Source organism: Mus caroli, chromosome 17 (genome assembly GCF_900094665.2).
Source record: "Mus caroli chromosome 17, CAROLI_EIJ_v1.1, whole genome shotgun sequence".
In the NCBI taxonomy this organism is placed as follows: Eukaryota; Metazoa; Chordata; class Mammalia; order Rodentia; family Muridae; genus Mus; species Mus caroli.
This window is the reverse complement of record NC_034586.1, coordinates 84,557,672-84,569,827: the sequence shown is the minus strand read 5'-3', so window position 1 is coordinate 84,569,827 and position 12,156 is coordinate 84,557,672. Positions and strand designations below refer to the sequence as shown.

Genomic DNA, 12,156 nt, shown 5'->3' with positions numbered 1-12,156 from the left:
AAAAGGAAAAGGAAAAGGAAAAGGAAAAGGAAAAGGAAAAGGAAAAGGAAAAACGAAAGTGTACCTCGGAGGATCTGAACCTGCTCCCTACAGGGACAGCATTGAGTGAGAAACATTTAAAAGTCTGTATATATAGGATGTTTCTTTAAGCTTGGATATGGAATCCAAAAGACAGGAGTCAAGGATGCCATCTAAATTTGTTTATGACAAGTTGGAATACCCAACCTGCTTCAGGTGAAGCAGATTTTTCTTTTTAAAATCAAAAGCTTAATTTTTAGTATTGAAAACTTGACTTGATGATTACGCAAGCAGGGATTGTGCTGAGGTAGCTGAACTTAGAGTATGGGTTTCAGAGAAGTAGCTATAACATAAACCGTGTTTTAATCACAAGGCTTGCCAAGTTCATATAGAGTAAGAGAAGACAGAACAGAACACTGTAGGTATTCAGTCCCGTGGCGGATGGGGAGTGTCTTAACAAGTGACAGTCCGGGAGGAACTGAAAGATCCGAGAGTCAGAGTTAAGAGGCAGATATTGGTAGAGATGGAGAAAAGTATGAGAAAAATTACTCTAAATTTATAGAGGCCTAAAAATAACCAAGACTGCATAAAGCAAGAATTAACACAACAAGAAATATTTAAATGCAGTATCACGACAGGAGGCTGTGTGTACTTCTCTCGGTAATAATAGAATTGGGGTGGGGGGATCAGTAAGTATAGAGGATTTAAATTAGAGTGAGCAAATTTGATTTAATTGTCAAGAAAGAACGTATAACACAGTTAAGTACTACCTAAAGGCAATTACTGGTTTTGAAAATGTCAGTCTACCTGACTATTTAATCAGGGATCCACAGCCTGAAGATCATCAATGGTAGATAGCACTTCTAACCCCAGGACTTAAAGAGCAAGTACAAGTGACCTTCCTGTAGCCAAGGAACTAGAGAGAACTAAAGAAGTGAGATCTTCAACAGACCTATTTAGAAGCATCTGGAATCGCAGAATACATTCAGATGATACCTAAGACAGGAGGCAGAAGGAGATGCTCTCTTGCCATCACACAAGACTCCCACTGACACTGTTAACAAGGGGATGCATTAAAAAACAGACCTGGCAGGGTTCAGCCCTCCTGAAATGCAGAGTGGAACACAGATAAAGGCATGAAAAAGATACAATATAAACCAGGCAGAGGACAGACATACTATACCCATGGATTTGTCTTTTGTCATAAGAATCATGGAGAGTTGGAGGATTTGAGGTCACAATGTGATTAGCACTCTAAAATTTTTACTCTGATTCTGGTAGGAAGATTGCACTGGAGTCATGGTGGGGGGACGTATGGTGGGCCCATTTTGTCTGTCCATAGAGAGACTCTGAACCCTCACTAAAGTAACAAATACAAACTAAAGGGAAGAAGAGGTGATAGATTTATGTCCAAGTAAAAAGGAGGAAAGAGTCAAAGGTAACTCCCAGGTTTCTGGGAGAAACATGCTGAAACGGGAATTAAAAGGAGGAACATGCTTGCAAGAAAAGTAAGTCCAGTTTTGATGCTCATGCTAGTCATCAAAATCGTGGGATCCAACGGGAAATGCAGTATCTTGCTGAAGTTCTGAACTGACATACACACTTGGAAGCCATAGACACATATCTGATAGTGTGAGACTAAAGGAATGGGTGTGTGTTTGAATAAATACCAGTGTCTAAATGAGAGGTAGAAGAGAAATGAAATAAAATTTAAAAATCAGAAGGAAATTAAAGGTGATGCCTGAAGAAATGAAAGAGAATAGGGTGCCAAGATGGAACATTTCAGGGGAAAAAAATGCTTCACATTCACAAGATAATTATGAAGTCAAGATGATGGGAACCCAGGGGTGGCCTTGGTGAGCATTGTTTTCGTAAGGATGAGGAGGCAGATTGGTGGCGTATGGAACTGCCAACATCATCTACAGACAAGCAATATAAGTTAGGCTGGGAAAGAGAGGTGGCAGAACTTAAGGAAGTTCCACTGGACAATAGCAAGCTGTGATAAATTTTGAACAAGAGAATGACAAGGGGATGTGGAGGAGACTTTGAGAATGTAATTTTCACCAGGTTGTGAGAACATATGGGGCAGCAATGATGTATTCACACTCTGAGTTTCATGGCTTTGAGTGTCTACAGCTTTCACTTACAGAGAATGTCAACAGTGAAACACTCTTCTTCAAGTCTATCCAAGGATGCCTTTGGTGGGGGGGGGGCGACTAAAAGGAACCATCCAAACCATTACTTGCCACCACCCTCATCAGGAACACCTACTCATAACCAAGACAAAGTCTCTAGAGGGCTAAGACTGTGCTGCTCAATCTCCTTGCTTTTGTCATGGACCTTAGCGTTGAAAGTCATGGCTGCCAGTGTTGACACCAGCAGTGCACCCCCATCACTAGTGTGGCAGCCAGGAAGAGTGAGACTCAGCAGCTTCTAGGAATAGAAACCATTGTACCAGCTCCTACTGGGCCTCCACTGCCTCCCCAGGGAAAGACACTCTTACAAAGCTACCTTTGTGAATGTGTGCAGATACATGCTTGAGTGGGATGTTTCCTCCTGATAACTTCCAGGCATTAAACATCATCTAGAGAGTCCTCCATTGTGGATAGATATGATTTCTAGACTCTGACTTTGCACCTGAGGAAACTGAGTCATAGAAAACATGTAGTTTGACCAAGGTTACAGATCTAACAGGCACAGGAGCAGGCTATATATACAGCTAAGTCTTCATGAAAACCAAGCTCATACTCCCTATTTATCTGCCATCTGGACTTCCAGTGAAGGCCGCCTCTATTGCCTGCCATGTATGGCATGTTCCCTTCTCATCATTTTCTGTGATTCAGGCCACAGAAACCACCATAGTTCATTAGAGATATTTTTATTGCTTGCCTCACAGTGGCAGAAAATGGTTTCAATCTCAGGCACTAATCAACTACAAAAGAGAGATGGCTGATTCTATTGCTCACCAGCAAGGATTAAGCCCAAACCAACCAGAATTCAAGCTTATCCAGTTTTAGGGGCAGCCTGCTAGCTAACTCCTCTCATCAGGACCAGTAGAACCAGAACTCCTATGCAAGCCAAACCTCTAAGCTGAATGTTGACCTGGTCTGTATGTGCTGTGAAACTAAAGTCTCCCTTCTCAGCCATGTAAGAAATTCATCTTACTAGAATGTCTGCTATTTTGTCTACTAGCCAGAAGCTGAAATTTTTCTACCCAAGATGATCATGGTATTTTTTTTCTTACTCTCCTTGTAGAGACATCTCAAGGACAAAGGTCTATTCCCTGCCCAACCATGGCTTAGAAAATCTGAAGAAGTTGAGGGCCAGGTCAACATACCGTTTGAAAAAGCTCCCTAGTCTGGACAAGTTTGTCATGCTCATTGAGGCCAGCCTTACCTACCCCAGTCACTGCTGTGCCTTTGCAAACTGGAGGCGGCAAATGTGAGTATTCTGTGTCCATCCCCATGTGTCTTGGGCCTTCACACAGTGTAGAACAGCTTCGTGGTGACATGAAGAAAACCCAAATTGGAAAGTGCTCCTCACTGGCCTAAGGAGTACTCTGGATCAAAGAGACAGTTCTGTGGAAGGTGTTTGGGTATTTTCCACTCAAAAGATTTACACACATAAACAAACCCAAAATAACTGTGCCACTTAAAAAATAATGGCAGGATTTCTTCCTAAAATGATGTCATTTCAATAAGTAACATATGAAGAGAGTTTGATAAAAAGATTTGTCTTCTAAGCTGCTTGACTAAATTATTCTCCTGGTCCTCATTGGAAAACAATGCCCACAATATAAGTATAATCCCCAGTATACCATGAGGTTTGGGTTAATGGCTCCCCTGGACCCCTGTAGAAGTGCTGAGGCAACTATGCCCCTTAATTCTCATTAAGTCAGATATTTTCTACATTCATATTACGTTATCTTGTTTCTCTTTTGTTCTTTAAGTTTTCTTATATTTAGGTCATTTCCTTGCAACTGAATTTTTAAGCCAATGGACTATGACACATGCTCCTAGGCCTAGACCCCAACAAGAACTCAGTGCCCACCATCAGCTGGCCTTCATGCCACTGACAGAGCAGAGCACCCCATGCCACACACTGTAACAATTTCATCTTTATTGAAAACATCACGGAGGTTAATCATTATCATTATCAGCATTATTTTCTTATAACAAAGGCAGAAACTAAGGCTTGGAGTTACTGAATAACTGAATCAACATTGACCAAAGGAAGCTTCAAAGCCTCAGATCTGCTTGTCTCTGGGGTACTTTGTGGTGCCTCCTCCCTAGCATCTGTTCATCAATGGCTGGAGTCCTTGAGCTCCACGTTTAAACTATCACTATGCTCACTCACCATTCCTTATTGGACTTCAGGCTTGCCAAGATACTGTTAGGCAACACTTATTTTCCCCAGTTTTGTTTCAGCTGTTATTTCAAGGAACATAAATGCCTTGTGTCCGTGGGTGACTTAAGTTTTAAGAAAATGAAACCTCACTGGTCAGTAGGTTGGCAGTAACAGAAGGAACCAGAATCTTCTTCACAAACGCCAGTAACCTAAGGATGGGAGTTTTTCTCTCATTTCTCTCCAGTCACTGAGCCAGACAGCAGTCTGCAAGCATCAGGGAACTTACTTTCGGCCCCCACAGTTAGACTGCAATTAACCCAGAGACAGGATTCAAACTAAGTACCACGCGATGGCCCTCTGGTCCCCTCTATACCTGTCCTGCCGCTTACCTCACTTTGGTTCATTGACTAAACTCACTGGTTTCCTGGATTCCAGCTCCAGTCACTTTCAGTTACTCATGTTAACTGTCCTCACTAGGATAGCTGTGGAGGATTTGAGAAGTCTTGCAAATTTCAAAAATAAACTATGATACTCCAGAAAGAAAATAAGAACCGAATCTCTGGGGTCAAGAGGAAATGGCTTCTGGCCATTTAGTTCATCTCTCAGTGGTGAGAGAAGAGAGCACAGGGTTCTCCATGAAGCCCCTTTCTCATGGGATGGCAGGAAAGCTCAGTCTGTGACAATGGGCACACACTCTCTCTTCCTTTAAAATCAAATGAAGGCTGCTCCTCCCACGGCTGCCTGCCTCTTCTTCTGGGGGCTTCCAAGGGACTTTAATGCTCTTTCTCACTTCCCTGCTGTCTGTGACTGTGATAAGTTTGAGAAAATGCTGTCATTTAATGTTGCTGTGAACTTTCCCCTTGAGCAGAAATGGAAGGAAAAGTAAAGATATATATTTGATTTCTTTTTACCATCAAAAATTCTCCCCATATGAAAAGGTCACACTGGTTAAACCTTCACATTACAACAGAAGTTTCTCTTCTGTCCACACGCAAAGTCTTAGAATATTTATACATGCACTCACAGGTTGAATATTTACCATCTGGGATTCATTCAGTTCTTTTTATAAGTCCCTCTATCTGCTGACAAGGTCTCATGTATTTAAGCTTAAATAGGGGGGGAAGAAACAGGAAAGTGCCCTGAGAAGATTCAGTGACTCCCAGAGGATCTGACAACCTGAGAACACACTAGGACCCTTTAAAACTTGTATTTGCTCTGGGGCTGCCAACTAGGGAACTATTTCATGTGAGAGAACTAGGCTTACTTTGCAGGGCAAACAAATGCCTGCGACCTATTGCCACCTCTGGGAAGTGAGATGATAAAGCCCAAGATCCTGGTAGCATCTTGGGAAGATTAGCTGGCCTCTCAACAGCTTACAACCAAAGAGCCAAAGGATGAGGTTGCCTGATAATTAACTACAGACTCTGATACTCTGGCTAGTGAAGACAAAACTAGCAAATAAGCTCTCATTCATGTCAGAAAATATAATTGCCCAGTGATTAGAGAAATAAGAATGTGTTCTCTTGGGCAAGCTAGAAGGTATCTGAATGGAGATGGGGGAAGGAAAGGAGTGGAGATAATATCAAGTCTGGAAATTATTTACTCTAACAGCAAGGATTAGCTAGTCCCAGGCGCCTTCCTCCCCACACTCAGGTTGTGGCCAGATGGTTTCCCCCATGGGCCATCCCACTCTAGGAATATACATACACACACATTGTTCTGTTCATTGATGGTAAACAGCACTAACCCACGAATCAGCCTCAAGGGCAGACAAGATGTTGGGAAAAAATCGCAGGAAGAAACCCTTATCTCTACTCTGTACAAAGATGTAATGCATTTGCCATTCTGTAACAAGGATGTTGACTGGTATTCTGTCTGGACTCCACCCTCCACAGTTACCTGGCAACAGTCAGGTAGGCCTGGCAGTAAAAAGGGGGTCTCTCTCTCTCTCTCTCTCTCTCTCTCTCTCTCTCTCTCTCTCTCTCTCTCTCCTCTCCCTTGCCTCTTGCCCCCTTGCTCCCCCTCTCTTCCCATCCCCTTCCCCCCTTCTCCCCACGTGGTCATGACCGGCTTCTATTTCTCTACTCTCTCCTTCTCTCTGCCTTTCTCTGCCTCTGCTACTCTCTTAACTCCCCTCCCCATGCCCTGAATAAACTCTATTCTATACTACACTGGTGGGTGTCTGGTTCTGCAGGAGGAAGGGATGCCTTGGCATGGGCCCGCTGATACACCTCCCCTACCCCATACCCCACCACAACATATTCTTATAGCTCTCTCTTTTTTTATGATCACGGCATTGATTCTATTTTTGTATTTTTCTAGCTCTGAACTTCATCCAATTTGCAACAAGTCTATTTCAAGGCAAGATATTGATGATATGACTCAGTCTGGGGATCAGAGAGTCTCTCTCGTAGATGATGAACCCAATTATGGAAAAGGATCTGACATGTTGTATAGTGAATTTGACTATGACTTATGCAATGAATTTGTTGATGTGACCTGCTCGCCAAAGCCAGATGCATTTAATCCATGTGAAGACATCATGGGGTACAACATCCTCAGAGTCTTGATATGGTTTATCAGCATCCTGGCCATCACTGGAAACATCACAGTGCTGGTGGTCCTGACCACAAGCCAATACAAACTCACTGTGCCCCGGTTCCTTATGTGTAACCTCGCCTTTGCTGATCTTTGCATTGGGATCTACTTGCTACTTATAGCCTCAGTTGATATCCATACTAAGAGCCAGTACCACAATTACGCCATTGACTGGCAAACAGGAGCAGGCTGTGATGCCGCTGGCTTTTTCACTGTCTTTGCCAGTGAACTGTCAGTCTACACATTGGCAGCCATAACCCTAGAAAGATGGCATACCATCACACATGCCATGCAACTGGAATGCAAGGTGCAGCTCTGCCATGCTGCCAGCATCATGGTGCTGGGCTGGGCTTTTGCCTTTGCAGCTGCTCTCTTCCCCATCTTTGGCATCAGTAGCTACATGAAAGTGAGCATCTGCCTGCCCATGGATATCGACAGCCCTTTGTCGCAGCTGTATGTTATGGCCCTCCTCGTACTCAATGCCCTGGCCTTTGTGGTCATCTGTGGCTGCTACACCCACATCTACCTCACAGTGAGGAATCCTAACATTGTGTCCTCATCAAGAGACACCAAGATTGCCAAGCGCATGGCCACACTCATCTTCACAGACTTTCTCTGCATGGCCCCCATTTTATTCTTTGCCATTTCTGCCTCCCTCAAGGTGCCCCTCATCACTGTGTCCAAGGCCAAGATCCTCCTAGTTCTGTTCTACCCCATCAATTCTTGTGCCAATCCTTTCCTCTATGCCATTTTCACCAAGAACTTCCGCAGGGACTTCTTCGTCCTGATGAGCAAGTTTGGCTGTTATGAAGTGCAAGCCCAGATTTACAAGACAGAAACCTCATCTATTACCCACAACTTCCACTCCAGAAAGAGCCACTGTTCCTCGGCTCCCAGAGTCACCAATAGTTATGTGCTTGTCCCTTTAAATCATTCAGTCCAGAACTAAAAATCAATGTGAAAACGGATCCTCACCTTGAAAGACAAGTATGACTTCTTTCTGAAGAGCGGGCTGTGGAAGAGCTGGCAGTGTTACTACATATTTCATCTAATTTAATCTTTCTAGGTGTGTGCATGGCAGATAGGTCAGGGACCATTAATATCTCGTGTGACTCATCTAAGAACTAAATTGTTGGTAACAGCAATTAAAATAGTGCAACACTGCTGCATGCTTGTTTTATGTTTCTGTTTGGATTATCTCAACAAAGTTGGTAAAAAAAATCATGTTCAGTAGGCTAGACAGGAATTTTTCTTAGAGTTTTACAAATGAGGAAATTAAGACTCAAAGATCTTAGTGATTTCTTTGACATTGCTTGATAGATTAGAGGCAGAGCCAGGATGAAGTATCCTGACTTTTCAAAATTTTCCATGAGAAATTCTACACCACTCATGCACATCTTTACTGAATGCCAGTGATGGTTTTTAAATGGGTCACTATGTATAGGCTCAGCTACATTGCCCAGAATCCCCTTTCAGTTAGGGTGGACCACCAGGAGAACATTAACAGCCATGCTGTGGATCAACACTGCTGCTGAAGCTGACTCAGCTCAAGGCAGCCATCTCCCTCTGACTGGATCCTCCCTCAGGCCACCTGAGGGGTTTCATAGCATGACTAGGAAGCACAAAACTTCTACAGGATGTTTTACCACCAAGGTCGGCAGCAGCAAGGACAGAACTGGGGCTCACTTGGTCTCCCTGGGGTTGCATTCTGTGTTTGCTGAGTGCATGCTTGTGATCTTTCCTTTCTAAGGACATATGCCCTGAGGACATTGACAACATCCTTACACATATTGCTTAGCCAGCCTCTCAAATGTGGGAGAGACAATTCCCAGTAACAAATATTTACCACTTATACATATTTGCATTCATACATATGTATGATTGCTTCTGCTGTTCTGGCTGAACTCTAATGGAAAATACACCTATTATATGGTATGCATATAGATGACAATGTTAAGAACGCAGCAGCTTTGAAATCGGTGTTAAGATTTTGTTCAGATTCTGTAACACAACAGGTTCAAGCTCTTCCAGCTCACCTCTTCCTCTACAGATGCACCCACTGACTCTCTACCTTTTAGGGTCCCAGTGATAAGGAAACAACCAATTACCAAGTGTTTTATGCTGCTGCAAATTTAATATTAATTTATCTCTTCCCTCTCAGCCTAATTCCTAGGCGAGGCACCATTTCTTCTATCCCTTGGTCTAGAATTCATTGTTACCATCAAAAGTCTTGATGGGGTTTGATTTCTTTTTCCACTGGAAGAATTAATTGGCAGGAGAAATCCTGAGCACTGCAGGTAGCAGCAGAGGAAGTCCTGAACACAGAAGATGGGATCGGCCAGTGAAGAAAGGCTTTTATTAGGGGTGGGGAAACACATACACAACAAATACACAGATAAAAGGTCCCTCTGTAGAGGAGAGAGGGCACTAAGGGTCCTATGGTCTAGTCTCTCAAAAAGGCCAACATGTCCACGACTTTGAAATTAATGTGTCCTGTTCCAATGTTGAACTTGTAAGACTGTTCTAGAGTCTGAGGAGCCTTTAGTCAGGGAGAAAATTCCACGAAGCCTATCCCACCTTAGCTGCCATCTTTCACTATCAATTGTAACCCCTCTTCCTATCTGTCTGACTATCAGGGGATTTATCTAGCTTCTACTCCTTCAAATCCATTATAGTACTTCAATACTTAGAAATGAGCATGCTACCCGCACCTGTTCACAGAAATAACCCTATCTGAATAGCTACATCATATGGAACCACCCCATAAGTTCCTCCAAGCACTGTTGTGGCCAGTCCACACAGCTTTGTGCACCAGGGGTATCTGGGGGAAGGTATGACCTCTAAGCTATAAAATCTGTGCTGTCGTTGTGAGGTCACGGCTTGGACCTGGTTCCTTGGGTGTTTTCTTGTGCCAGAAAGTAAAGGGCTGGTTGTCCCCCACCCCCAAGACATGTCTTCTATCCCATCCCTCTTTCCCCTCCTTCTCCTCTGTTTCCTCCCCTCCCTTCCCCTTTCCTCTCCTTTCCTCTCCTCTCCCCAACTTTCCATTCTGTGGATTCTCCCATCAGCAATATGATTTTCCTCTTAAGGCCAGTTGAAGATGGACCCTTAGGATTTCCCATCCATTAAATTAATGGTGTGAAACGCTCCTGCCTCTCCCTCCCTCCTGGGCTCCACCCCTGCACAAGGAAATAGTTGGTTTTTTTCTCCTCAATTCTTTTTCAATTAGGTTCTGTTTTGCCTCCTCCCTAAACCTCTGAGCCAGAAGTGAGGGAACTTGAACTCCCAAACTTGAGTGTCCAGTCTCCCCATGCTGAGTTTTTAATCTCTTGTGCTGTGCTCATGGCACCTGGGCTGGGGAGGACGTTGTCCTGTCTAGGAGTTTATAAATATCTTTCTCGAGTTCAAGCCTCCAGCTTGTGGATCAACTGTGTCTCTTTGATTTGGTAAGCATGTCTTGGGGTATGAGGGAGTGCTCTAATTGACACAACTTTCATTGTCATTTTTTTTCCACCGTTGTCATATGTACCTTTTAGGGCCTTCTCGACGGAGAATTTCTTCTTCTAAGGGATCTCCTTGGAGGAACCTTTCCCATGAGCCTCCACTCCCTGGATAGGGCAGTACTGACTGGACGGCCCCAGCTGCCTGTTTGAGTGGTGTCCCTATGAGTTGGTCTTCTCAAGAGTATGAAAGCAGCTTTTCCTAGAATCCTTGGAGGAAAATAGTTCGGTAGGATGGCCCAACAGGTTGAGGGATGGGGCTGCAGCCCAGAAAGTGAGCTGCACCCCTGCTCCACAGCTGCTCCCCATGCCTGCAGGCAAGAGTGCCCTGGCGAACATTATAAAGGTTATTCCTAATGCATTCACAAGGGCATTCATTCTATTTCATCTAGACAAAAAAATTACAACTACCTCTGTCCGTCTGACAGGGCACTTTTTCAATATATTGTAAGTTGAAAATGAAAAATTAAACAGTATTCCTTGTAAATGTTTTAGATTATGAAGAGAGAAGAGGATGGAAAGAGACAGGCAGACGGGCAAAAAGAGGGGGAGAGAGAAGAGGGCAAAGAAAAAGGCAGGCAGGAGGGAGGAAGTTGGGCATTCCACATTAAGAAATAAGAGTCTGGACCACTGAGACGGTTCAGAAAGACCAAGCATTTTCCAAGTTCTCCAGTTTTCCTCTCACCTCCATGTCTGAGATATAACTACACTAATGTAGTCTCACTTTTTGCTGTTATATTAACACATACATACAACCGTCACCATCACCATCACCATCCACACAATAACATTTAGAAATCAAATGCAGCTTTCTCTGAGTCTTCCAACAACGTACGGGTGATCTAGAACGTTGCTGTCTAGTACAGTAGCCATGAGCTGCACGTCACTACACAACACAAAATGTGGCTAAGCCTGGATTAAGATGAGTGGACTGTATAAAACGCACACTGGATTAGAAGGGCATAAAAACAAACAAAGGAAAACAAATAGCTTAGCAATTCTTATATTGGTTACATGTGCTTAAACATATTGGAACAAACAACACAATTAATACTAATTTCAGCTGCCTTTACATTTTTATTGCAGCTTCTATAAAATTTACAATTGCACATAGAGTTTGTTCTCAAAGTCTGTGGGAGAGCTGATCTCAAACCCTAAGAAAGCATAACACTTTCCCTTCTCACTCTCCCCACTGCTCTCCCACGCCGAACCCTCCACCACGCCCACCCTGCCCACCGGTTGGCTAGACCGCTGGGTTGTCCCAGCACCACTGACAATCATTCTTAGTTGTTTGTGGCCAGAGGCAGTGAATTTCTGAATTTAGAATCAAAAGTGGAAGCTAAATCATAAATATGATGGAAAAATAATCATCTCACAACACAGCTGCTAATGACATGCTGCTTTAAGAGACTAGCTAGCTCTGACAGGAAAGAAGATGTTCAGAGATGAACACACCACTCGAGGAGTTCAGAAGATGCTCTGCCTGTCACTGTCATTGAAACACTTCCTGCCAAGACAGGGGACAGTTCTGAAACAGGCAAACATATTTTGGGGTAACTAAGTCAGTGCTTCTAAACCCTTTAGGCAAGTCCTTAGGGACAGAGACACTGCCTTCACTTTCTGCACTTTAATAGAAACTATTAGAATCTGCTCAGCATCCCTCATCTGCCGAGGGTAATGGTTCAGGCAGCCC

The 12,156-nt window shown here is 43.6% G+C and overlaps 1 protein-coding gene across 2 annotated transcripts in view; it reads left to right on the top strand.

Moving 5' to 3' along the window:
- The window catches only part of Fshr (follicle stimulating hormone receptor), a 201,801-nt gene extending 193,671 nt beyond the window's left edge, over window positions 1–8,130 (top strand). Inside the window, exons 9-10 of one of the 2 annotated variants that reach the window (XM_021186441.1) lie at window positions 3,274–3,459; window positions 6,688–8,130. In XM_021186441.1, the coding sequence (XP_021042100.1) occupies window positions 3,274–3,459; window positions 6,688–7,912 (1,411 nt within the window). In that variant the 3' untranslated portion in view covers window positions 7,913–8,130. The remainder of the gene's footprint in view (window positions 1–3,273; window positions 3,460–6,687) is intronic. The other variant, XM_021186442.1, reaches the window with a different exon arrangement.
- The last annotated feature ends 4,026 nt before the right edge of the window (window positions 8,131–12,156 follow it).